Here is a 27,225-nt window from a genome sequence, read left to right as displayed (position 1 = left end):
TTACTTTACCCCACCTCCATACACCACAGCCGACCAATCAGAAAGCCCGGGAGTGGGTAACCAAGGAACTGCTGGATTGAGACCAAGCAGAACTGAAGAGGCTCAATTTCTCCCCAGGAACCCAATCCGACCCCTTTGTATCTAAGTGGAGTCTGCATGATATGGACAGAGGAGGAGATCTGATCTCTAGCCAGATCCCTTAGGAATGAGTCGTCCTGCCTTTCTTCTCCCCTTTCTCCTCACCCCCCACCCCCAGCTAATTATCTCAAGAATAATGGTTGGGAGTTGGGTGGGCCATTCGCAAGGTGTAAGGGTCCCGTTATGGAGGGACATGGAAAAAGGTCTCATGTGAGTCTCAGCTGGCATCTCTGGGATGGGGCTAACACGTACGGGATTTCTAGACAATGCCAGATATTGCACAGATGGTGTAACTTCAACCTCCCCACAGGTCTTCTATAGATGAGGCTCAGAGATGGTCAGGAACTTGCCCAATGTGTCACTGGAAATGGCAGAGACCAAGATTCAAAACTACCAGTTGGCTTGCACACTCCCGAGTCCACATTGCTCTCCCGCCCCAGACTGGCCCACCTTCTCCGTCTGAAATGCCCCTCGGCTCAGGCGGAGGCATTTTGCTCAGGTCCCTCCCTCTACAGTGTAGCACCAGAGGCCTCTCCCCCTCCTCCGCGCCTGTCTCTCCATGGTCATTGCCCACATTCTTGTTCTCTTTTGTATCCTCTTCCGAGCGTTCCTCATGGCGTTACACCCAGAGAGGCAGCAAAGAATTCTCAGGCCACCCCTGTGCCTAGAAATGCAAATTAAGTGGCTTCTTCTGAAGGGAAGGGGGAAAAATTGATGTTTTATTGTTTTAAGCTGGGTAGTGGGTACTCGGTTATGTATTGTGTTGCTCTTAATGCCTTTTTATGTCTTATTTTCCATTAAATTTAAAAACTTAAAAAACACACTTTCCTGTGACATCTCTGAGGCCTAGTGTCCATGGCTCCACCCCCAAATAATTCTTTGGAAGGGCCTGGGGGTGAAGCATTAGTATCCCCCCTCCTCATCTAGGTCTCCGGAATTTAGGCCACTTCTAGAAGCCGGTCTAGAAACTCCTCCCGTTGGCCTGTGCCCCCGAGGCAGCACGCTGATCCCCTCCCAAGCAGAAGGACTGCCCCCTCTAATTGCTCAAGGGAACGCAGCCTCCTGGGGCGAGGGGGCTGCCGCTCTCTGACAAAAGGGGCCAGGCCCACAGGAGGCAAATCTGCCAACTCATTCCCTCCTAGTGGGAACACGTGAGGCAGCCGCTCCTTCAGAGAAGCAGGTGTCAGTATTGTCTTTAATTATCCCACCCGCTGCCGCCTGACACCGCCCACGCGGCTCAGCCCTGCTGACCGGCCTGTCCTTCCGATGATCACATTCCCTTCCTTAGGAAGCTCAGCGCAGGCTCAGTTCTCAGTTCGCGAAGGCCCTTTTCCTCCCCTCCCCGCTGTTACCCTGCAGGGAGGGAATGCCTTCACTCTGAGCCCGAGTGGGAAATGCCCCTCTCCACAAAACAGCTGGACGGGAGGCCACTGGTGGCCCCGAGCCAGGGCGGGAGGGTCTGGATTCCTTCTCCACCACTGCCCCCTCCTCAACTCCACAGAGAGGAGGCCTTCTGGTGGGGCGTAGACCCAGGGCCCCTGGAGCAAAGAACAGAGCACAGGAGATACTAAAATGAGACGTGCAAAGGGCTTGGGTAGACAGCCCACCCTAGCAAGGTAGCAGACTGTGAGCATCACTTGGGGGTCCTAAGACCTGCAGCCCAGCTGTGACTTCCCCCCAAACCACTGCCTTCCTGGGTTTCAGTGAACCCCATCTTATAAGATGGGCACCACGGTAGTTCATTCTCTCACATGGCTAATAAGATGAAATAAAAAATGTGCGTTCAAGATCACAGGTGTAAGGCATCATGAATAGGGCTTTGGGTTGTCAGACCACCCAACAGACGGCTTCATCCCTGCCTTATCTCACTGCAGTCCCTCTGTCCCAGTCTCCGTCATCTCATTCCTCAGGTGTGTGCCTGCGAGGTGCAGGCAGAGAGCTGAAACGGCCCCACCAGCTGAGCTCATTCATTAATTCAAACATTGGTTGAGCCGCGCTGTGCCTGGCCTTGGGCAAACACTGGGGGTTTAAAGATGAGTTAGACCCATCGCCTGCCCTGTGGGTGCACTGGCTAGTGGGGAGACGGGTGCATAGTGAAGCAAGTCAGACAGTAAGAGAATAGGGGAACTCGCAAGTTTCTGGGAGTGTCACCCAAGGGCCAGGAGCAGACGGGTGGGGAGTTCTTGACAAGGAGGAGGTTGCCAAGGCAAATTGCCACTCTAGGCTGACCGCTTCCGAACCGGTCTCTCTCCCCGAAGGACGGACGGCAGGGCTCCCAGGAGGGTGACAGGCCAATGCCCCCAAACAGATGGACACACGCATACAGCCGCCGCCAGAGCCAGAGAGGAAACGAAGTCCGCAGGTAAAAATTATATTTTTATTTGAGTCACCAGAAAGATTCACTTGTGGTCCAAGCCAGACGTTCAGAATCCTAACAGGCCAGAAGGATTTGATCCCAAGCACAAGCCCACGAGGGAGGGGACCGAACTAACCACGGAGAGACGACCACCCCGTATAAAAAGGTGAAGGACGGCTTCACACACACGGATGAAATGTTCGGACAGAGGCAAATCTCACACGGTCATTTCCGTTTCTTTTTAAATACAGGTTGGTGAGGTGGTTATTTTTTTTCCAGCTATTTAAAAAAAAAAAGGCCCAAAAGTGCATACGTGAAGGGGGGAAAAAAAATGCAGAAATTAAGCAATAAAGTAGTTTTCCCTGGAGGGACACGAGGAAGAAAACAGGAAGCAGTGTTGAGAGAACTCCCTTTTCTCACCGTTGGGCTTCTTGCATTTATTATTGGTCCACTCACGTCATATTCACATTCTAGCTCAGACGGATGTTCTTTCCTGGGATAATGGCTAAAAGACCTCTAGGAACTGTAAGAGGAGACCGGGGCCTCAGCCCAGCCCTCAGGTTCTGTGCTCTTCTAGGGATGGATGGTTCTGGAAAGGAACAAGGACTCCCAGCAGCCCCTGGGTCCCTCAGCACCAGAGTGACAGCCCCTCCTCTCTGTGGGTTGTATAAAAAAAGGTCCCCTATTTTTAGGTTGGGAGGAGCAGCGGGCCGGGCAGCAAGATTCCAGGGGCCGGCTTGCCTTGTTTTGGAAGGAAAGTTAAGCTGAGTGAAAAGGCTGTGTCTCACTCCTCCAGGCCCCCCTCCCACCCTCCCACCCTCCCACCCGCAGGTCCTCCAACACGACGTGTCTCGGACCTTTGGTCCCAGAATCCATGTTGTGCTTTGAGATCAAGAGGAAATGGAATGGACCGGCGCCTCTCCCCAGGTTTCCAATATTGCTCCCTCACCCCCAAATCGCCCAGTAGGAAACCCTCCATCCACCCTCACCTGGCTGGGGCCAAGGCTCGGCCTCCCCCAGAAAGGTCCACACCTGTTCCCCCACAGTCATGTCCTGAGCTCTCTGATCTGGGCTCAATAGTCCCAGCTTAACTCACAAGCAGAGAGGACTCGATCATGCCTGCAGCCACCCCGCAGGGAACAAGGATGCAAAGGTGTTAACGATGGGGCCTGGGTGGACTCGGGGAGAAAGCCCAGAGATGAGTAACGCCAGGCAGGGCTGTGACAGCCACCAGCGAGGGACAGAAGGGACTGGAGATAGCACCATCGGTCCCTTCCTCGCCCCGGGGCCTGTGCTTCCAGTTTTGTAGCCTTGGGACCCTCTCTTAACACCTCAAGGGGCTTTAGGTAAGTAAGGGAGAGGCCGGGGGGCAGAGCCCCCAGAGTAAGGCACCCCCAGTGTGGGTAACACAGGGTCCTCTGGGCCCTGGTCTGCAGCGCAGGACAGCGATGGGGGAGAGAAGATGCCTGGAGGCACGAAGCCTTCTCCCTGCCCCGACCCAGGAGGCTGTATCAGCGCCCCCCCATCTGCAGTCATTCCCTTACTTCCGCCCAGCACACTGCAATGGAGGCAGGTGCGCTTCCTCCATTCGGGGGACAGAGGAATTTTCATTCCAAAGGAAGTATAAGGAACTTCTGTCCCCCGGGGCCTCCCTTGTCCCCTCACTGTGGGTTTTGAGGAAAATGAGGGGGGAACAGTCCTGTGCGCCTCACACAAGCCCAGAGACCCCTACAGGCCACAGCCTGCCCCTTCGCTCACACTCACACTCACACTAGCTGACACTCCTCAGACACACATGCTCCTTCCCCCACACGCTACGTCCTGGAGACACAGAGGGTCCCGTGGCTTTGCACAGTTCCATGCACGTGGGGGCGGGTGGGGAGGGGGCCATCTTCCCCGGAGGAGGAGGGAGGAGTGGCCCACCCAGCCCAGATCGCAGGGCGCTGAGCCTCCACGGCCAAGAGGCTTCCTCGCCCCACCTGTCAGGACCTCGGCTTCCAGCCAAGGAGGCGAGCCAGGGTTCCTGGGGGTTGGGGGGGTGCAGAGAAAAGGGGCTCTGGAGAGAACAGCCGGTCCCCCTCTTCCTGCAGCTGTCCCTAAACGTAAGAAAGGCCAGAACGTGACCCCAGCCGTGCTTCCTAGGGAGCTCCTAGCCCACACCGGTCTCCGTGGGCAGGAGAGCAAAATCACAGTGTGAGGAGAACACGTGTGGGGAGGATGAGTGAACCCCAAGGCGGGAGCTTCACCCTCCTTTGAGAAAAGAGAGGGTGGTGAGGGGACCCCCCCCCCCCCCGAGGGCCAGCAGCCCCATCTTTGAGAAGCAAAGCCCTCTTACTGGTGCCCACACCGTGGCAGTCCACTCCTGGGAATGCAGGGAGCCCCTCCCCCGGAGTCCTGGGGGCCTGGGGCTCACCCCAGCCCTGGAATGTTCGGGTGTGTGAGGAGGTGGGCAGGAGGGTCTGAGGGGGCCGAAAAAGGCCTGGGAGCCGATGGACCTCCCATTCCAGCCCAGCCCAGGGGCCTGGGCCCCCCGCAGAAGGTCCGCTCCTGTTCCACCAGAGAGAAAACCGAGAAGTCGGTCCAGGGGAAAACCTGCCGAGGAAGGAGCCCGAGGAAGTGGCAGAACAAGGCTGCAGCTGGCAAAGGAAGCAGGAGGAGGCTGGGGAGAAACAAGCTGTCGCAGATTTAACAACACAGACACACTGACGGGTGGACAGGTCACGCCCAGGACGGATGCGGATGCGATGCGATGCGATGCGGTGGAATGCGCTGAAGGATGGGGTGGGGCGGGGCGGGCCCGGCGGGCTCAGATGGCCTCCACGTAGTTGGCCGGCAGCATCCCCGTGTCCCCGGTGCGCTCCACGGTCCCGTACATCCAGCCGTCGTCGATCTGCTGCACGTTGACGATGGTGTCCCCGTCCTGGAAGGAGACCTCGTCCTCGTCCGCGGCGCTGTAGTCGTAGACAGCGCGGTACCGCTTCTGCGGGGGGCGGGGGCGCACGGTCAGCCCGGGGCCCAGCCCTCCTTCCTACCTGCCTGGGACCCAGGAGCAGAGCCTGGGTGAGCAGGGACCCGGGAGCCAGAGGCGGGGAAGGCCTGGGCTCTGCCTTGCATTTTCTCACCGTCACCTTCTGAGAGTGTCCCATCTATTTGGCATCTACTAAAAGGCAGGCACGCCCTGGCCGGTGTAACTCAGTTGGTTAGAGCGGTGCCCCAAGCACGGGAAGGTCACAGGTTCGATTCCCGGCCAGGGCACACACCTAGGTTGCAGGAGGCGGCCAATTTATGCGTCTCTCTCACAACGGTGTTTCTCTCCCTCTCCCTTCCTCTCTCTCTCTAAAATCCATAACAACATAGCCTCAGGCGAGAATTTAAAAGAATAATAATTAATAAAATAAAAGGCAGGCACAAGACAGGACCTGGGTTTACAATAGCCCTGCTCCACCTGTCAAAGCAGGGATGCAGGGAGGTCCCATGGACATGATGCCAGTTAGTGCTGCAAATATGCTATGCCCCGTCCGCTATTATCTGCATTATCACGAGCACCAGTCTTCCTTTTCTGAAGCTGTGATCAGTCTGGCTTCACTCCCAAGCTCAGGACAAAGACCTGTTCTTGGGAGAAAACTCTCCAGGTGACACGAGAGAGTTCCACCTTGCAACTGCAGCCAAATTCTTATCCTTAAGCACGTGAAATCCAACTGTGGCCTTGGAGGTGGGTAAGAGTCTAACATACTCTGACCTTACTGCCCTTGATGTTGACTTATCTCTGGAGGTCAGCTCAGCCTTTGTGGCCCCCCAGGCCAGGCCCTGGGGACTGCATGGGGCCAGCAGTGGGGTCCCATTGCCAATTGGTCGAGGGCTAGGTGCCCCTGGGGGACCTCCCGTATCCACTGCTCCACCCCACTGCCAGGACCCTGCTCGGACCTCTTTCCAGTCTCCGGTCTGGTCTGTCCCCTCCTACTGTTCATCCATCGTCATTTCAGGGGAACTTTCCAAAATGCAAACTGGCTTTAAATCCTTCAAAGGTCCCCATCCTCTTGAGCACCAAATTCCAAACATTTCCCCCCAAAGCAACAGAAACCTACTCCATTAGCCCCCACGTCTATGGGATGCGGATCCCAGGCCTCACAAGGTGACCTCGGTCTCTCATGTTACCAATCTGCCTGTACCTTCTGTGCCCACATTCTGCAACAGCCTCCTAACTCCTCTCCCCGTTTCCACCCTCAACTTTCCACTGCCTCTCCTCAACACGGGTTAGCGCAATCTTTGAAAAACACAGGTCAAACCCGTCACTCTGGATAGCTCACCGGTCCCGAAGGCCTTCCAGTCCCAAGTCCCTACGTAATCTGACCTCATCTCTACCCTCTTGCCCTCTCTAGTCCTCTTAGCCTTCCTGCTGGTCCTTGAACTTTCCTAGCACATTCCTGCCTCAAGGCCTTTGCACCACTCGCTCCTTCACTTTATTGAGGACTTGAGGACTTGGCTGCTCTCTCCCCTTACCCTGCTGTCTTTTTCTTCACTATCTGGCCTGGGAATGAAAGCCGCAAAGGTGGTCTTTTCTTATTGATTTCAGAGAGGAGAGAGAGAGAGAGAGAGAGATAGAAACATCAATGATGAGAGAATCATTGATCAGCTGCCTCCTGCATGCCCCCTACTGGGAGATCGAGCCCGCAACCTGGGCATGTGCCCTTGGCCAAAATCGAACCTGGGACCTTTCAGGCCACAGGCCAACGCTCTATCCACTGAGCCAAACCGGTTCGGGCCAAAAGGTGGCCTTTTGTTCAGAGCTGTCTCTCTCCTGTCCAGGGCATGCTTAGTGTGTGCAGGACCGGCTACTTGATTTCTCTGAGCATCGTCCCTCCTGCTCCTACGTGAGCTACGCAAATGTCCAGCACCCAGAATAGAGGAGCTGAGCTCAGCCAGGAGCCGAACAAGGGCGGCTCAGCCACAGCTGTGAGTAGCAGGACTTACAGCCCAGGAACTTCAACTCTAAGGACCAACTCTCACTTCCTACTCATCACGTATTCAGCAAAGTTGACAAAGTGCCGCTTTGTGCCCGGCTCAGAGCCAGTGAACCAAAGGGACAGCGTCCTGCCTGCACGAGCTTCCAGTCCAGTGGAGGACGCAGACAGAAGCTAATAAACAGAGAACTGTTTTAGGCTGGAAAGAGGGGCGTGGCAGAAATGGCACGGGAGACCCACTTGGCATGAGGTGGTTTGGGAGGGCCCCTCCGAGGAAGGAGCGGGCTGAGAACTGAAGAACACGGGGGTGGGGTGTCCCCATGAAGAGTGGGGACCAAGCACCAGGTCTGGGTGGCCCCAAGCAGAAAGGTGCTTCATGTGCTCCCAGGTAGCCGGAGTAAGATAACCTGGGCGACGGGTCTAGCTGGAGCCCAGGGCCCCTATCCCAGCCCAGGGTTCTGCCCACTAGCCCACACTTACCCTCTGCTCTAGAGGCTGAGATCCCTATCACCTGCAGGTGATGTAGAAACTGGGGTCAAAGGCCAGGAGAAGCCAGACCTGCTGGGCAGGGTTTCTAAGAAGAATCTATGACCTAGGTCAGTGATGGCGAACCTATGACACGCGTGTCAGCACTGACACGCGTAGCCATTTCTGATGACACGCGGCCGCTGAGGTGGCCGCATGCCGAGGATGAAACATTTGCGAAATAATGTTTTTTCCTCAAAGTGACACACTACCCGAGTTATGCTCAGTTTTTTGGCAAAGTTTGACACACCAAGCTCAAAAGGTTGCCCATCACTGACCTAGGTTCTTCCCTAGGCCCACCCATCTCTCTAGGCCCACCCACCCCTGGCTGCCCCAGGCCTCACAACCGTCCACCTCCCCCCTCCCACCTCTCCACCTGGGCCAGGGCTACTCACCCCGCCCCCGCCTGGGGCGCTGCGCTGTGTGGAGACTGGGGCTGCAGGCTCCTTGTAGCCCCCATAGGATGGGGCCACCTGCTGCTGCTGGGGCTGCTGGTAAACTGGAAGATGCGGGGAGGCAGGGCTCAGAAACTGTCCTGACAAACCCAGCCCCTCCCAGGGCCTCCTTCCTTCCTCCCAGAAGCCCGCAGTCCTGCTCAAGGCCCACTGCTCAAAGGCGAAGTCTGAGTGCGCACACATGCAGGAGTCATGTATTCTACAGCAAGGGCGGTACCCCCCCCCCATCACCCTGGGGCCCAGCAGAGGCCCTGCCCCCAGCGCTCATGCCCTCGGGGGGATGAGACCTGACTCTGTGTGTGTGTGCACATGTGTGTGTGTGAATGAGGCTTCTCCCCACCCGGCAGCTGGCCCGGCCTCAGGTCCTCTACCCCCACAGGCAGGCTCCATGCTCACCGGGGGCGCCGGTCGGGATGTGGTGAGGCTGCTGCTCCTGGGGTCTCCGGTAGCTGGTGCTGTCCGGGGAATCTCGGCGCTCCGGCTCCATGCCCTCACCCCCACTGGGGCCCATGCGGCTCTTCTCAAACTCCTCGTGGTATTTTATCTGCAAGGGCAGAAAGCACCGGGTAAAGGATCCACCGAAAACCAACCTAAGCTCCCTCCCATTGTCACCAAGATCCCGGGATGAGGGAGACTCGGGGCTCCAGGCAGAGAGAGCCAGGCTCTCCTGAGGGTGCACAAGCTGTGTCCTTGGACACGCTACATGACCTTGCCGGGCCTCCGTGTCCAACGAGACAGCGGTGTCTACCCCGGGTGAGCGGGAGGGTGCCATGAGATGACGACGGGAAGGGCCACATACACTAAAGCACCAGACACATGTGAATGGCGCCTGTGGCAGGGGCTGGGGCTCCCCGCCTCCACCTGGTCCAGGGCAGCAACAGCAGCAACTCTGTTTACTGAGCACCCACTGGGTGCCAGGCACCGTGCTGCGGGTTCCACGTCCTGTCAGCACCTCCGAGGGGGCGTAGTACAGTCCCCCTTTAACAGACAAGGAAACTGAGGCACCGACTAGCAAAGAGAACTGCCCAAGAGCGCACACATCCCAGAGGCTGTGTCCTTAACCAGCAGGTGATTCTGCCTCTTACGGGCATGAGCAGTGGGGCCAGAGCCGAAGAAGGCTCTGCTGAGGGCCCCAGGCCTCGGGGAGATGGACCGTCAGGCCGGCGTTTTCTTGGAGACGCATTCCTCCTCTGGCTGAATTCCAAAAACGGGCAAAGAGAGGCCCGGAGAAGTCACAGGCCCCGCCACGCAGCAAGAGCGGGCTGAACGGAACACGCCGAGACCCGGAGCCCGCCCGGAGCTGCGTTCTCAAAGTCGGCGCTTCCGATGAGCTGCTCCCAGCCCAGCTGTGCCGCTTGTCAGAACGCAGCCTCCAGGGCCTCCCACAGAATCTACAAAGTCAGGGCCGGGGTTCTGGGTTATGTCTTTAAAAAAAACACACAAAAAAACCAACTATTTTTATTTCAGAGAGGAAGGGAAAGGGAGAGGGAGACAGAAACATCAATGATGAGGGGATCATTGATCGGCTGCCTCCTGCACGCCCCCTACTGGGGGAACGAGCCCGCCACGCGAGCATATGCCCTTGACCGGAATCGAACCCAGGACCCTTCAGTCCACAGGCCGATGCTCTATGCACTGAGCCAAACCGGCTGGGGCTGGACGATGCATTTTTAAAAGCTCCCCAGGTGAGCCTGAAGCAGGCTTAAGTCGGCAAACTGGTTAGTACAGGGGCCGCAGCCTGTCTGCTCAGGGCCCGTGAGCGAAGAATCATTTACTTCATTTTTTTTTAACGCTGGGGGATGGGGAGGGTCCAAGAGGGATAATACGTTGTGACACATGAACTTCCTATGACATGCAAGTCTCAGTGCCCAGAAATAAAGTTTTATTTTTGTTTGTTTTTTTTTTTTTTAATTTCTTTATTGATTAAGGTGTCACATATTTGTCCTCATCCCCCCATTCCCATCCCACCCCTCTCCCCACGCATGCCCCAATCCCCTGTTGAACTTAACCGTTCGATAGGCTTATATGCATGCATACAGGTCCTTTGGTTGAACTCTCCCCCACCCCCCCACCCTCCCCCTACCCTCCCCTATCCTCCCTCTGAGGCCCGATAGTCCGATCGATGCCTCCTTGCTTCTGGTTCTGTTCTTGTTCCTCAGTCTATGTTGTTCATCATTTCCCCTAGATGAGCGAGATCATATGTCACTAGATATATACTAATAAGAACTGAATGTGAGACGAGCAATAATAGTTATGCTGACAGGCAAATGAATCAATCTGTAGCGAGCTTCCCCCTGGACCAACAGTTCTTTTGAGACCCAATTTCAATGTCCAGTAGTTCCTTATGTGTACATGTCAGCACTGACCCCTCAGCTCTGGATGGTGGACAAATGGTGGTAATGGAGGTCCGACTCCCTCTGGTTTGGTCTCGGCCGAACCCAGGGGCACGGCGTCACCCAGACTAAGGGGCACGTGGCCTCACCCCTACCCAAGGGGCGCGTGGTCTCACCCGGGCCTGGGACCCAGCCTCACCCGGATGGATCCAGGGGCGCACAGCCTCACCCGGACCCAGGATCTGGCTTCAACCGTACCCAGGGACGCTTGGCCTCTCCCAGACCCAGGGGCACGTGGCCTCACCCGGGCCTAGGTGCACGAGGCCTCATCCGGATCCAGGGACACATGGTCGCACCCGGACCCAGGGACGCTTGGCCTCTCCCAGACCCAGGGCCACTTGGGCTCACCCGGGCCTAGGTGCACGAGGCCTCACCCGGATCCTGGGACACATGGTCTCACCCGGACCCAGGGACGCTTGGCCTCTCCCAGACCCAGGGCCACTTGGGCTCACCCGGGCCTAGGTGCTCGCGGCCTCACCCGGATCCAGGGACACATGGTCTCACCCGGACCCAGGGATGCTTGGCCTCTCCTAGACCCAGGGCCACTTTGGCTCACCCGGGCCTAGGTGCACGAGGCCTCACCCGGATCCAGGGACACATGGTCTCACCCGGACCGAGGGACGCTTGGCCTCTCCCAGACCCAGGGCCACTTGGGCTCACCCGGGCCTAGGTGCACGAGGCCTCACCCGGATCCTGGGACACATGGTCTCACCCGGACCCAGGGACGCTTGGCCTCTCCCAGACCCAGGGCCACTTGGGCTCACCCGGGCCTAGGTGCACGAGGCCTCACCCGGATCCAGGGACACATGGTCTCACCCGGACCCAGGGACGCTTGGCCTCTTCCAGACCCAGGGCCACCTGGGCTCACCCGGGCCTAGGTGCACGAGGCCTCATCCGGATCCAGGGACACATGGTCGCACCCGGACCCAGGGACGCTTGGCCTCTCCCAGACCCAGGGCCACTTGGGCTCACCCGGGCCTAGGTGCACGCGGCCTCACCCGGATCCAGGGACACATGGTCTCACCCGGACCCAGGGATGCTTGGCCTCTCCCAGACCCAGGGCCACTTGGGCTCACCCGGGCCTAGGTGAACGAGGCCTCACCCGGATCCAGGGACACATGGTCTCACCTGGACCGAGGGACGCTTGGCCTCTCCCAGACCCAGGGCCACTTGGGCTCACCCGGGCCTAGGTGTACGAGGCCTCATCCGGATCCAGGGACACATGGTCGCACCCGGACCCAGGGACGCTTGGCCTCTCCCAGACCCAGGGCCACTTGGGCTCACCCGGGCCTAGGTGCACGCGGCCTCACCCGGATCCAGGGACACATGGTCTCACCCGGACCCAGGGATGCTTGGCCTCTCCCAGACCCAGGGCCACTTGGGCTCACCCGGGCCTAGGTGCACGAGGCCTCACCCGGATCCAGGGACACATGGTCACACCCGGACCCAGGGACGCTTGGCCTCTCCCAGACCCAGGGCCACTTGGGCTCACCCGGGCCTAGGTGCACGAGGCCTCATCCGGCTCCAGGGACACATGGTCGCACCCGGACCCAGGGACGCTTGGCCTCTCCCAGACCCAGGGCCACTTGGGCTCACCCGGGTCCAGAAATAAAGTTTTATTGAAACAGCCTCACCCATTCGTTTCCCTGTTGGCGGCGGCGGCTTTCGCGCTATCGCTGCAGAGCGGAGGAGCTGCGGTAGAAGCAAATGGCCCACAAAGCCTAACGCCTTAACTCTCTGGCCCTTTAAGGGGAAAAGTCTGCCGACCCCGCTTGCCCAAATGCTTGGGCTGCAACATGTAAAAGGTTTCAGCACAAGCCTCCCAAATGACGTCTGTGTTATAAACTAAATAACAAGTCTCATTTTACAAACACGGAAAGTAGAATATAACACGTACACACACAAAATATGACTAATAAAAGGTATGAGATGAGAACGAGCAAGAGCCGGGAGTTCCAGGTTTTCTCCCTGCGCTCTCAGGGGCTCGCTGCCCACACCCCACCTGGCAGAGCCCTGGGTGTGCGAGCTTGCCAGAGAGGAAACCTGTGGGGAGGACCGCGAGCCGGGAGGGCGCTCAGGCCCATGGTTTGAGCGTTCCGGGAGTGCTGGGCTGGCCTGGGTGTGGGGGAGGAAGTGGGACAGAGAGACACAGACCAGCCCCCCTCACCCCCAGAGGAAACCAGAAAGCAGGACGCTGGGAAAAGCTGGTCCTATCCCAGGCCGGCCCTGAATGCTCTCCAGGCCTCAGACCACTTGCCTAGAAGCTGGTTCTCACTTCCTGTCCCCCAGGATCCTGCCCTGGGATTCTCCCAGTGGAGAAGGGGGTGGCAGCCCCGCCAGCGTGGCTCAGTGATTTGAGCGTCGACCGAATAACCGGGAGATCGCGGGTTCGATTCCCAGGCAGGGCACATGCCTGGGTTGGGGGCTTGACCCCCCAGTGAGAGGCATGCAGGAGGCAGCCAATCAAAGATTCTCTCTCATCATTAATGTTTCTCTCTCTCTCGCTCGCCCTTCCTCTCTGAAATCAATAAAAAAAATATTTTTTTAAGAAAAAAGACAAGAAAATGGGGTGCCGGAGGAGGAATGGGCAAGGAGGAAGGCAAAGCCTGCCCTGAGTCCTGGAGCAGAAGGAACCTGCGATCCTGTGCCCTGGACGAGCTGTCCAGTCCCCGGAATCCCCTCTACCCATCCGCTCCCACAGGACAAGAGTTAGCACTAGGCTGGGCGGGGCTAACACATTAGTAACTGGGCTAATCATTTTACAAATATAAGTATGGGCTAAAGGTTCGAGGGTGTGGCCCATTGGGCACACCTACATCCTCCTGCTGGCTCCAATGATGGTTCCTCGCTGCAGCCTGGGCTGGAAGGAATGGGTCCCGTCTGAAGGCAGAGAGAGCCTCTCTTAGGGGTTTGGGTCAGAACCAGCCCCCTCCTCTTCCTGCCCTTTCCCTTCATGCCCAGGCCGGGACCCACACCCAAATGGTAAACGAACAGGCTGAGTCTATCCCTGAGGGGGAGGAGCCAGCCTTGACTAGAAAACCCATCAGATCTCCCCACTCCCTCTGAGAAGGGCACCCAGGGGTGAAGTTCTCAGACACGGCGTCTGTGCCTTGCTCTCAGATTCCTAAAACAAGGGAGGACAGAAGGCGAGTCTCCCCGAGCCCCATTCCCTCAGTGACCCCCCCATCCAGGGATGGGTAGAGTGGGGGGGACAGGAAGAGGGGTCACCCCTTCTGAGGCCTCTAGGCTCACAAGACAACTGCCCTTCCGACTTTTGTCCTGGGAGTGAGAAAGGTCAGCTTCCCATGTTTACTTTCTGTTAATGAAAAGAGGCCTAACCAGGCGCCGGTGACCAGGGAGGGAAAGGGCATATGTGGAGGCGGACAGGGGCCTGCATGGGCCCTGAGGGGGCCAGGAGTGGGCTGGGGGGACAGTATCCCGCAGGCTAGGGCCCCGTTCTCCATCTGCGTTAGTGGAGAGGGGACAGAGAGCCCTGAGAAAGAGTGTGTGTCTGGTCCCAGCTCCTCCAGCCAAGGCCTGGTGCTATCCCCAATCCGTATCACAAGCTGCAGCGTTCCTCTCGTGCTTCATCCCCGTGGCCTTTGCTGTGTGACCTTGGGAGAATCCCTTCCCCTCTGGGCCTCCGTTTCCTCATCTGTAAACACCACAATACCATCTGCTCCCAGGTGGCCCTAAGGCTCTTGAGCATCTCTAGGAACCCAATGAAACTAGAGCTGAACGCAGATACGGATGTGTACGCCTCACAAGTGGCCGGTGGGCTTGATCTTGCTCCTTAAAAAGCCACTACATGTGGACCAATGCTTATAAAGTTAGGGCCAGCTGACCCACGTGGATGGCATAGGGACAGCCTGACCATGAAAGAACCGCCCCCCCCCCCTTTGCAGGTACCACCTCTTATTATTATCTATCTAGATAAAACCCTAATATGCAAATCAGCCGAATGGTGGAACGATGGGCGGAACGACCGGTCACTATGATGCGTATTGACCACCAGGGGGCAGATGCTCAATGCAGGGCCGCCCCCAGCCCGCAGGCCCCGACCGGAGGCGACAAGGAGCGGGGTTGGTGAGCAGGCAGTGCCAGGCCAGCCAAGGGGGGTGCGAGCGGGGGGCCCCTCATTGTCCCGCCGGTCACCCCACAGATCGGCCCTGATCGCCGGCCAGACCTAGGAACCCTGCCCGTGCACGAATTTCGTGCACCGGGCCTCTAGTTGTTAATAACCTTCACGTTAAGTTCATAAATGCTCTTTGCACATGACCTCCCTTGGCCCTCACAACAATCGCTCTAAAGAATAAGCCGGACAGGTACACCTCAATTCCCATTTTACGGAAGAGGAAGATGAGGCTCAGCAGTTAAAGGACTTGGTGAGGCAGAGCTTTCATTACTCAGTCAGGGCGGGGGCTGGGACCACATGTCCACATCTGCCCCTAGCCCCGGTCATGTCTCCTGATCTGGAATAAATATGAATAGCACCCTCTCGCTCTCGAAAGGAATGATAATCATCAGGTCACCCAGACTTGGAGAGAAGGGAGCACCAGGCAGGCACACTCGGGAGAGGCGGCACAGAGGAGGGATGGGTGAGAAGAGGGAGGCCGCAGCTCCCTTGTGCCTGGGCCCGCCTGGATAAAAGTCAGTCCAGTGCTCTCAACCTCCTCTCTCCCGTCCCCAGCAAATGAGGAAACGGAGTTCGTGATTTTGCTGACCGACCTAACGGTCTGGGAATCCAATAGGCGCATTAAAGGGTGTTAGCACATCCGAAAGGAAAAGAAACGTTTTCCAGACTCCGAGGGCCTGGCTGATGCTGCTTCCAAGCTCAGCAAAGTGCTGATCTTCTAAGAGCTCCAAATGGAAACCCCCACGAGTCCAGGAACGCCAGCAGAGCCCCAGGTTAGGAACCGTCCTGGGCCCCCGTGGAAAGACACCACGCTCTGACCGTGCCCACGACATCCAAATGGACGTGGGTGGAGGGGCCCAGGCCTAAGGACCCTGCCCACGGACCCAGGCCCTGCGAGCCAGGACGGCAGGATGACTAATTGAGGGCCCGTTCCAAAACTCAAGAAAAGACACTTTCTCTGCTCGTTGATGTTTTGGGGTTTTTTTCTGAACCCCCCTGCTCTCCCGACTGCGGTGAAAATCAAAGGCCTGACTCCACATGTTGCTCTCACATGACTCTACATCATGGCTAACTGGGGAACATCAGGCTTTGAACGGAACAATCAACTCACCAGCCCAGGGTCTATTTTTACAACACCTCCCGTTCGTCGAGGGCCTATTTCGTGTCCTGAGATGCTTTATTCGTCCTCTTTTCTCAGCCAGTCCAAGAAAAAATGTATATTATCGTCCCCGTTTTACAGATAAGGAAGCCAAGAGATGGTTCAACGGTGAGTAAGTCAGAATCCAGTTCTAACATCAGGTCCTTAATTCTCCACGAATACAGCTCCCTGTTAGAGGCTCACAATATTTTGTTCTTAAAAACAAATGGAAACCTGTGCTCAATCCCATTAGTAATCAGAGACGTGCAAGTTAAAACCACAATGAGATACCACTCCGCAAAATCAAAATGGTTAAGATGAACGCGTCTAAGAATGTAGATCGATGGGAACGCTCATCACTGTTGCGAGTACGTCAGCACAGCTGCTTGGAAAACAGGTCAGCATTATCTGGGAAGGTTGATGGGACACATCGAAGACCAGGCAATTCCACTCCACACTAACACCAGGAAAACGAATGAGGATGTCTTTATTAATTAATTAATTATTCTATTTTGGGAGAGGGCCAGGGAGCACGCTGGGATAGGAACCAGGGAGCATGAAGGGCAAGGGCCAGGGGAGCATGCTGGGAGAGGGCAAGGGGGCATGCTGGGAGAGGCCCGGGGAGCATCTTGCATGAAGATGTTCATAGCCTATGAAAATGACCCAAATGCCCATCAACACCGGAATCAACAAAGTCTGGTATACGCCTAAATGGAGTACTACACAGCAATGAAAAGGAGCGAGCTACAGCTGCACACAAACACGCAGATTCAACTTTAAACCCAATGCACACAGCAAGATATAAAAGTGTACATGCTATACATACAAAATCAGTTGGAAACAAAACTGTAGTGTCTAGAAACACACAGTCACATATTAAAATTATAAAGGACAGCACACACTTTCAAAAATTAAACTACAGAGTTGTCCAACGAGCCTGCCTCCAGGCCATTTGACTCGAGGGCTGGAATTTTAATTGACTTCACTGTTCGCTACTGATTAGGCCCAGGCTCTAAGGACGGAAGCTAACCTAAGGAGTAGAAGCAGCTCATTATTTTTGTTTTATGGAATGGTGAAGGATTTCTGCCTGTAACAAGGCTATCTCTGCAGCTTATGGTCTGATGGTCCTGCAGGACGTTAGCCAGTTCTGTATCGCATTGTACTCGGCACTTTCCTTCACTGACGAGGCATCATCCCCTCTGCCTGCCATGTCCTCCAGCTGGTTCCTCATAAATAAGTTAAATGCAGGGTAGATGCTCCCTGCATGAGGGATGTTTTTAACTTCGAAAACTCTATTTTACAGGGGTGCAGGAATGTTCGGTTTCTTGACTTGCATGTTGAGTACACACACAGGGGGTTACTGGGTGTTCTATTTCACAGAAAAAAACAAAACGGAAAGACATAAAAGTGTACACAGAAAATCAACACATACGTAAATATGTAGGTAAAGAAAAGCCTTTGCCCTCGCCGGTTTGGCTCAGTGGATAGAGCGTCGGCCTGCGGACTGAAAGGGTCCCAGGTTCGATTCCGGTCAAGGGCATGTACCTTGGTTGCAGGCACATACCCAGTAAGGGAGTGTGCAGGAGGCAGCTGATCGATGTTTCTCTCTCATCGATGTTTCTAACTCTCTATCCCTCTCCCTTCCTCTCTGTAAAAAAATCAATAAAATATATTTAAAAAAGAAAAGAAAAGCATAGCTCCTCTGCTTGAAGGCAGTGGCTCCCACGAAGGGGCCTCAGCTTGGAGCTTCCCATCCATACAGCCAGGAGAGCTCATGGCCAAAGGCCAGGATTCTGAAAGGACAAGTTCCATCCCAGAGCATGTGGCCCTGGCCTCTCCTCCCTTCAGATGCCGTTAATGAAGATACAATCGCTCACCAGATGTATAACTGCCTAGTATCTTGCCTCAAATTTTTCCACACATTCTCCATACTAAACAATGGCCCAACTTTTTTAAAAAAGTTATTTATTTGCCCTGGCCGGTTTGGCTCAGTGGATAGAGCGTCGGCCTGCGAACTGAAGGGTCCCGGGTTGGGTTCCGGTCAAGGGCACATGCCCGGGTTGTGGGCTCGATCCCCAGTGGGGCTTTCGGGAGGTAGCTGATCAGTGATTCTCTCTCATGATGGATGTTTCTTTCTCTCTCTCACTCTTCCTTCCTCTTTGAAATCAATAAAAAAAATATATTTTTTAAAAAGTTATTTATTTGAGAGAGAGACAGAGACAGAGACATCAATTTGTTGTTTCACTTGTATGTACCCAAAACCTTGGCGTATCCATCAATGGTCCATCCAACTGAGCTACCCAGCCAGGGTGACAATGGTCTAACTTTTCAGCCAAACTTTACTCCATGTTCCTCAGCCACAATATAGACAGCAAATACGTCTGCCTTTAAAGTAATAACAATGGACACTGTCTATCAAGTGCCAAGCACTCGACATTTTCCTTGCAACCACCTTTTAAGGTAGGGTCTGTGGTCCCGTTTTTACAGATGAGGAAACCGAGGCTCAGCAAGGCCTGCCCAGCCCACATACCTGGGCTGCAGGTTTGATCCCCGGCCCCTGTTGGGGTATGTTTGGGAGACAACCAATCCATATGTCTCTTTCACATCAATATGGGTTTTTTTCCCCTCTCTCTCCCTCTCCAAAAATCAACGGAAAAAATATCCTCCAGTAAGGATTTTCTTAAATGCTGGTCTCTGCCCCCCCCCCCCAGAGAGACTGATTCAGGCAGACTAGGGAGGAGGGCTGCGAGCCTGCATTTCCAATAAACCTTTCCCAATGATTCTAGGCCCACATTTGACAGACTCTAATTGCATTCACCAAAACCAAGTCTTCCAGCTTTGTGGTCACAACTCACACGTCCCAGCTAAAGCTGCAAAAGCAGAACCAGGTCAGGTTCAATTCATCTCCCCCACTCAGAGCAGAGGACAATCAGCTAATTGCAGCCCTGTGGTTAATGATAAGATAGTTATCTGCTTAGGTGTGAATGTCTTGGCCACAGTGAGTTCTATTACCAGGACTCCTGGGACAGTAACACCTCCAATAACTGGTGAGTGGGGGAGGGAAGAAGAGCAGGTACCATAGTCTGGATGTGGAATATTCTGGAAGCCTTCCAGAAAGGGAGGCAGAAATGACTGGGTTTGCTTGTCATCACCACCCCCCGCCACCACCCCGCCCCCCCCACACACACACACACATATCTGGCTCAAACCCACAGGCTAGAAGCAATGAGTGAAGGTATTCGGAGATTAGGGTTATAGACAGGGGACAAGAGTCTTCACAATGAAAAGCCAAAGAGGCTTAAGAATCAAGATTCCAGCCCTAGCTGGTTTGGCTCAGTGGATAGAGCATCGGCCTGCAGACTGAAGGGCCCCAGGTTCGATTCCTGCCAAGGGCACATGCCTGGGTTGTGGGCTTGATCCCCAGTAGGGGACATGCAGGAGGCAGCCAACCAATGATTCTCTCTCATCACTGAAGTTTCTAACTCTTTCCCTCTCCCTTCCTCTCTGAAATCAATAAAGAGAAGCCAAGATGGCGGCATAGGTGAAACACCTAACCTGCAGCCGGGCACAACAATTTCAAAGGCACAACTAGAGGTCAGAATGGACATCGTCCAGAACCACAGGAGAGCTGGCGGACTGAAATGCCCACAGCTGGGGGGAAGGAGAGGGCCACGGGGACAATCGGGGGAGCCGTAAAAGCCTGAGGTATGGAGAAACTGGCGGAGACACGAGCGCGCGCGCCTGCGGGGAGGATGGAGCCGGAGAGGAGCGGGCGGCTGACGGCCTGGCCGGCGTTCACTGGCAGGAAGGAGATAAAGGCTCCGGAGTGCACTAAGCGCCGGCTCCGACTGCACTGAGCGCCAGTTCCGGGCGAAACCCTGGGAAGCCAGGCGCAGGCTGGGGGAATGAATCTGGGCTGTGAGGCGCAGGCACAGAGGAGCGGGGGAAGGCAGAGCTCCAGAGGCGCGCACGGGAAGGGGCGCAAAGGACGGACTGTTGCCTGCGCCACTGAACTGCCCTAGCGGGAAGGAGACATAAGCTCAGGACCGTGCTGAACCCCAGTTCCGACTGCACTGAACCCCAGTTCCGGGCGAAACCCTGGGAAGCCAGGCGCACGCTGGGGGAATGAATTTGGGCTGTGGTGGCGGAGGCACAGAGAAGCGGCGGCTCCAGACGCGCGCACCGGAAGGTGCGCAGAGGACGGACTTTTGCCTGCGCCACTGGGTGGCCCTGCTGGGAAGGAGACAGGGATGCCAGACTGCGCTGAGACCCAGTTCCAACTGCACTGAAACCCAGTTCCAGGCGAGAATCTGGGAGTCCAGATTCATTAGGGGAGGGACTGGACTGTTTGGCAGTGGGCGAAACTCCAGGGCGCGTTTCTCTCAGAGGTGTTTGCAAGGAATACAGAGGGACACAGACACAGGAGCCTCATAGGGCGGGGCTGACAGGAAGCCAAGGTTGTAGGCTCCACCCTGTAGCTCCGCCCCAGCCAAGCTGAGCAGAAGCTTTTTCCTGCTGAGTGCCTCAGGTAGTGGCTGACCCACACTGCATTGGAGACCCAGAAACGAGGGCATCTAGTGGTTGGTGGGAGATGACACCAGATTTCAATCACTTGCATAAGGGAGGCATTCTAGAGGCAGGCTCAGTGAGCGCCAAGGCATTGCTGCATCAAGACCCGGCCCACAAACATGTCTCCTGCACAGCAACTCTTCCTATATGGACAAAGAGGGTCCTCACGGCCAATTGGCCTGGAGGACAATTCCTCCCAGTGACACCAACAACAATCAAGACTTAACTGTACAAAGGAGGACCAAGATGGAGACATAGGGCGGCAGCCTGATCGTTGCCTACCACAACAATATTGAGACTATGACGGGAGAGCAGAGCAGACACCAGCCAGAAAGACCGGGGGGCTGGCTGAGCGGATGCTCTACAACTAGAATAAAAGAGAGGGGTACGCAGGATGATGCTGATGCTGGTGACCCAAAGTCCACACTTTAAGAACTATGGCTCAGGCGACATAATGGTGGCCTGGAACGTGCTCGGCGCAGTTCCCCCGGGGGTCTCCGGCTGAGGGGACGGCTCCACTCGCTGCCGAGCACGGACAGACGAGCCCCTGGGAGACATGGGGTGGGAGACTCCGTGCTTGCTGACCTCTGAGTCCTTCAAGAATCTCAATGCCCCGAAGTGGCCAGGTGCGCACGCTCAGCGACTGGCCACCGTTGCAGACCCAAGGGCCGACGCAGCGACACCGGACCAGCCCACCGCCAGCACCGGGCACACCGGAGCCTTGCCGAGCCCGCCGCCCAACGAGTTCTGCGGCAGCCGCCCTGGAGCTCTGAGAAAATGACCGAAGGAATTGCTGAGAGGGAATTGACCAACAGGAATTGGGATCAAGAAGACGAAACCCCGCTGAGACCCGAGTCCAGGCGAGCCTGCGAGCCTCTGGGCTCAGATGTGGTCACACGCATCTGGGTCTAGGTGAGGCCTCACGCCCCTGGGTTTGGGTGAGGCCACGCGCCCCTGGGTCCAGGTGAAGCTGGATTCCGGGTTCGGGTGAGGCCATGTGCCCATGGGTCCGGGCGAATCTGAACCCTGGGTCCGGGTGAGGCCGTGGGCCCCTGGATCCGGGTAAGGCTGGGTCCCGAGTACGGGAGAGGCCGTGAGCCCCTGGATCCGGGTGAGACCACGCGACCAGGGGTCTGAGAGAGGTAACGCGCCCCTGGGTCCGGGTGGCTTCGTGCACCTAGGTCCAGGTGAGGCCACGTGCCCCTGGGTTTGAGAGAGGCCACGCACCCCTAGGTCCGGGCGAGACCATGTGTCCCTGGATCCGGATGAGGCCTCGTGCACCTAGGCCCGGGTGAGCCCAAGTGGCCCTGGGTCTGGGAGAGGCCAAGCATCCCTGGGTCCGGGTGAGACCATGTGTCCCTGGATACGGGTGAGGCCGCGTACACCTAGGCCCGGGTGAGCCCAAGTGGCCCTGGGTCTGGGAGAGGCCAAGCGTCCCTGGGTCCGGGTGCGACCATGTGTCCCTGGATCCGGATGAGGCCTCGTGCACCTAGGCCCGGGTGAGCCCAAGTAGCCCTGGGTCTGGGAGAGGCCAAGCGTCCCTGGGTCCGGGTGAGACCATGTGTCCCTGGATCCGGGTGAGGCCTCGTGCACCTAGGCCCGGGTGAGCCCAAGTGGCCCTGGGTCTGGGAGAGGCCAAGCATCCCTGGGTCCGGGTGAGACCATGTGTCCCTGGATCCGGGTGAGGCCGCGTGCACCTAGGCCCGGGTGAGCCCAAGTGGCCCTGGGTCTGGGAGAGGCCAAGCGTCCCTGGGTCCGGGTGCGACCATGTGTCCCTGGATCTGGATGAGGCCTCGTGCACCTAGGCCCGGGTGAGCCCAAGTGGCCCTGGGTCTGGGAGAGGCCAAGCGTCCCTGGGTCCGGGTGAGACCATGTGTCCCTGGATCCGGGTGAGGCCTCGTGCACCTAGGCCCGGGTGAGCCCAAGTGGCCCTGGGTCTGGGAGAGGCCAAGCATCCCTGGGTCCGGGTGAGACCATGTGTCCCTGGAGCCGGGTGAGGACGCGTGCACCTAGGCCCGGGTGAGCCCAAGTGGCCCTGGGTCTGGGAGAGGCCAAGCGTCCCTGGGTCCGGGTGCGACCATGTGTCCCTGGATCCGGATGAGGCCTCGTGCACCTAGGCCCGGGTGAGCCCAAGTGGCCCTGGGTCTGGGAGAGGCCAAGCGTCCCTGGGTCCGGGTGAGACCATGTGTCCCTGGATCCGGGTGAGGCCGCGTGCACCTAGGCCCGGGTGAGCCCAAGTGGCCCTGGGGCTGGGAGAGGCCAAGCGTCCCTGGTTCCGGGTGCGACCATGTGTCCCTGGATCCGGATGAGGCCTCGTGCACCTAGGCCCGGGTGAGCCCAAGTGGCCCTGGGTCTGGGAGAGGCCAAGCGTCCCTGGGTCCGGGTGAGACCATGTGTCCCTGGATCCGGGTGAGGCCTCGTGCACCTAGGCCCGGGTGAGCCCAAGTGGCCCTGGGTCTGGGAGAGGCCAAGCATCCCTGGGTCCGGGTGAGACCATGGGTCCCTGGATCCGGGTGAGGCCGCGTGCACCTAGGCCCGGGTGAGCCCAAGTGGCCCTGGGTCTGGGAGAGGCCAAGCGTCCCTGGGTCCGGGTGCGACCATGTGTCCCTGGATCCGGTTGAGGCCTCGTGCACCTAGGCCCGGGTGAGCCCAAGTGGCCCTGGGTCTGGGAGAGGCCAAGCGTCCCTGGGTCCGGGTGAGACCATGTGTCCCTGGATCCGGGTGAGGCCTCGTGCACCTAGGCCCGGGTGAGCCCAAGTGGCCCTGGGTCTGGGAGAGGCCAAGCATCCCTGGGTCCGGGTGAGACCATGTGTCCCTGGATCCGGGTGAGGCCGCGTGCACCTAGGCCCGGGTGAGCCCAAGTGGCCCTGGGTCTGGGAGAGGCCAAGCGTCCCTGGGTCCGGGTGCGACCATGTGTCCCTGGATCCGGATGAGGCCTCGTGCACCTAGGCCCGGGTGAGCCCAAGTGGCCCTGGGTCTGGGAGAGGCCAAGCGTTCCTGGGTCCGGGTGAGACCATGTGTCCCTGGATCCGGGTGAGGCCTCGTGCACCTAGGCCCGGGTGAGCCCAAGTGGCCCTGGGTCTGGGAGAGGCCAAGCATCCCTGGGTCCGGGTGAGACCATGGGTCCCTGGATCCGGGTGAGGCCGCGTGCACCTAGGCCCGGGTGAGCCCAAGTGGCCCTGGGTCTGGGAGAGGCCAAGTGTCCCTGGGTCCGGGTGAGACCATGTGTCCCTGGATCCGGATGAGGCCTCGTGCACCTAGGCCCGGGTGAGCCCAAGTGGCCCTGGGTCTGGGAGAGGCCAAGCGTCCCTGGGTCCAGGTGAGACCATGTGTCCCTGGATACGGGTGAGGCCTCGTACACCTAGGCCCGGGTGAGCCCAAGTGGCCCTGGGTCTGGGAGAGGCCAAGTGTCCCTGGTTCCGGGTGCGACCATGTGTCCCTGGATCCGGGTGAGGCCTCGTACACCTAGGCCCGGGTGAGCCCAAGTGGCCCTGGGTCTGGGAGAGGCCAAGCGTCCCTGGGTACGGGTGAAGCCAGATCCTGGGTCCGGATGAGGCCGTGCGCCCCTGGATCCATCCGGGTGAGGCTGGGTCCCAGGCCCGATTGAGACCACGCGCCCCTTGGGTATGGGTGAGGCCACGTGCCCCTTAGTCCGGGTGACGCCGTGCCCCTGGGTTCGGCCGAGACCAAACCAGAGGGAGTCGGACCTCCATTACCACCATTTGTCCACCATCCAGAACTGAGGGGTCAGTGCTGACATGTACACATAAGGAACTACTGGACATTGAAATTGGGTCTCAAAAGAACTGTTGGTCCAGGGGTAAGCTCGCTACAGATTGATTCATTCGCCTGTCAGCATAACTATTATTGCTCGTCTCACATTCAGTTCTTATTAGTATATATCTAGTGACATATGATCTCGCTCATCTAGGGGAAATGATGAACAACATAGACTGAGGAACAAGAACAGAACCAGAAGCAAGGAGGCATCGATCGGACTATCGGGCCTCAGAGGGAGGATAGGGGAGGGTAGGGGGAGGGTGGGGGGGAGGGGGAGAGTTCAACCAAAGGACCTGTATGCATGCATATAAGCCTATCCAACGGTTAAGTTCAACAGGGGATTGGGGCATGCGTGGGGAGAGGGGTGGGATGGGAATGGGGGGATGAGGACAAATATGTGACACCTTAATCAATAAAGAAATTAAAAAAAAAAAAAAAAAAAAAAAAAAAAAAAAAAAAAAAAAAGATATATTAAAAAGGAAAAAAAAAAAAGTTGAGATTCCAGCTTTGCCCGGCCAGCGTGGCTCAGTAGTTGAGCATCGACCTATGAACCAGGAGTTCAGGGTTCGATTCCCAATCAGGGCACATGCCCGGTTGTGGGCTCCATCCCCAGTGTGGGGCGTGCAGGAGGCAGCCGACCAATGATTCTCTCTCATCATGGATGTTTCTCTCTCCTTCTAACTTCCTCTCTAAAATCAATAAAAATATATTTTAAAAGAAAAGAACATATAAGATAAAATGTATCATTAAAAAAAAAAAAAAAAAGATCCCCGCTTTGTGAGCCATTCCTGCTCTTCCCCGTTACTTCCCCCCCACACACACACCTCCCTCCAGCTTTCCCCTGGTGCGCTCTGAGCTGCACCCCCTCTTTCCCTCTTCTTTACCTCTGGCCAGGCCCTGACGTGTAAAGAAGCAACTGAGACAGCTTTTCTGGGGGGAGGGCGTGGGATTCAAGCCCCGTGAGGCACGCCTTCCTAGTCCAAGGGAAGCCCTCCTTTCCCCCAAGCCTCGAATTTCAAACTGCAGGTCAACGACCTAGTTGCGGAACCCATTCAGTGAAGTCTGCAACTAGCATCTTTACAAAATACAATAGAAAGTACCTGAAGGCCCTCCAGCAGGGAGGACTCTCTCATGAAAGTTTCGATTCTGTTTTCCCTCTAACTAAATAAGCAGGCCGGTTTGGGGAAGGGGTCACGGTGCGAAATGTATTCCAGGTGGTAGTCTGCAGTCGAAGTTTGAAAGCCATGGTCTTGGGTACGGCTGTTCCTCGAGGCGTGGGCCCTGGCTCCTGAAAGCCACCTGAGCCCCTGTTGGAGCCCAGCCGAGCTCTAAGAGCGCCCTGACAACGAGGCCGGGGAGAGGGATGGGAGCCCAGGGGTGGGTGCCGGCTGGGCCACCTGAAACCCAGGTCCTCCACAGCCTCTCCCGCCAGCCCCTCAGCCCGGAGTGTCACGGGGCAGCGCGCCGACCCCTTCCCGCTCCAGACACGCAGACAGCCACTGGCCCAGCCCTTCACTTGTAGGCTCTCCTGGCCCAGCTGACCGGGCACTTCCTGCAGCTCTGTGCCCCAACACCCCATGCACAGGGCTGCAGCCCAGATTCCGTGCTGAGGCTCACAGCAGCGTCCCACCCCCACATGCCCAAAGCCCCCCGAGACGGCCTCCCCACAAGCCCTAACCGCACAGGCTGCAGGTCTATGGCTCAGCCGAGCAGGAAACTGAGGCCTGTTCCCTGGCCACAGGTCCCAGGGGGCCCGGCCATCCACCGCCCACTCTCCACACCCCGCCTGGCCACAGCACATACTGCTGACCTTCCTGGGCCCAGGAGGGCCCGGGCCCGGGGGTGCAGGGCCAGCGGGCCCGATGGCTGGGGTTTTTACACAGGAAGGAAGAGCAAGCCACGGTGGGGGAGGAAGCGGAGGGAGGGCGGAAATGACTGCAATGTCAGCACCCAAAGGCAGACACGGAGGCTGGCCCCTCCCATCCCTGCCACCCCGTTCTGAAGTCTTGACCTTTGTGCTCAGACAAAGCAGCCACTCTGGACCCTAACACCCACCAGCCAGGAAAAAGCCCACGGAACTTCACAGAGGCGGGGATGACTGAGCTAAACATAGGCCCTCCCTGCACCCTCCCCAAAGTATAGTCCATTTCTGCTCTGTGGGCAGAGGGAGAGTCTGGGGTACACAGAGAAAAGGTATCTGTACCCCAAACCCTTCCCTTCCTTTCCCTCTGCTCCAGCAGCCGTCCGCAGGCCCGCCCAAGGGCCCCACTCAGGAAGGGCGGGGGGGGGGGGGTGCCCCACAGGGGCAGGGGCGCTTACATTACTGATCTGGTCCTGGGTCTTCTTGATCCTCTGGAGTTCCGGGGTGTCTGCCACCACGCTGAAGCCCTTGCCCTTGTTCTTCTCGAACTCCTCCTTGTAGCGCACCTGGACACGGGAGAGGGGCTAGTCAAGCCGGGCGGGGGGGCAGAAAGGGACCCGGCCTGTGGCCACCTGAGCTAGCAACCAGCTCGGAGGGAGATCCTGACCAGAACTCCCCCTGTGGTGACATCCACCTCCCCTCCCAACTCAAAGCAGAAGTCTTAACTAAAAGATATTAAAATAAGAATGACAATCCGTCAATACATATTCAGTGCATTCTGAGTGCCAAGTGCCTCATTTAAATCTGACCATATACTATTATTAGCTCCATTTTTGTTGTTGTTGTTAATCCTCACCTGAGGATATTTTTTTCCCATTGACTTTTAGAGAGCAAAGGGAGAGAAGGAATGGGAG

The 27,225-nt window shown here is 57.2% G+C and overlaps 1 protein-coding gene across 2 annotated transcripts in view; it reads right to left on the bottom strand.

Moving 5' to 3' along the window:
- Positions 1-3,320: 3,320 nt before the first annotated feature.
- LASP1 (LIM and SH3 protein 1) overlaps positions 3,321-27,225 on the bottom strand; it is a 47,253-nt gene continuing 23,348 nt past the window's right edge. For both annotated transcript variants that reach the window (XM_008153790.3, XM_008153791.3), the window contains 4 exons: positions 26,770-26,877; positions 8,832-8,979; positions 8,376-8,479; positions 3,321-5,474 (listed from right to left, as the gene is read on the bottom strand). In XM_008153790.3, the coding sequence (XP_008152012.1) occupies positions 5,301-5,474; positions 8,376-8,479; positions 8,832-8,979; positions 26,770-26,877 (534 nt within the window). In that variant the 3' untranslated portion in view covers positions 3,321-5,300. The remainder of the gene's footprint in view (positions 5,475-8,375; positions 8,480-8,831; positions 8,980-26,769; positions 26,878-27,225) is intronic.

Source organism: Eptesicus fuscus, chromosome 20, assembly GCF_027574615.1.
Source record: "Eptesicus fuscus isolate TK198812 chromosome 20, DD_ASM_mEF_20220401, whole genome shotgun sequence".
NCBI classification, from domain to species: Eukaryota; Metazoa; Chordata; class Mammalia; order Chiroptera; family Vespertilionidae; genus Eptesicus; species Eptesicus fuscus.
Note: the sequence above shows the minus strand (reverse complement) of the source record. Positions and strands in the feature narration are given on the sequence as shown.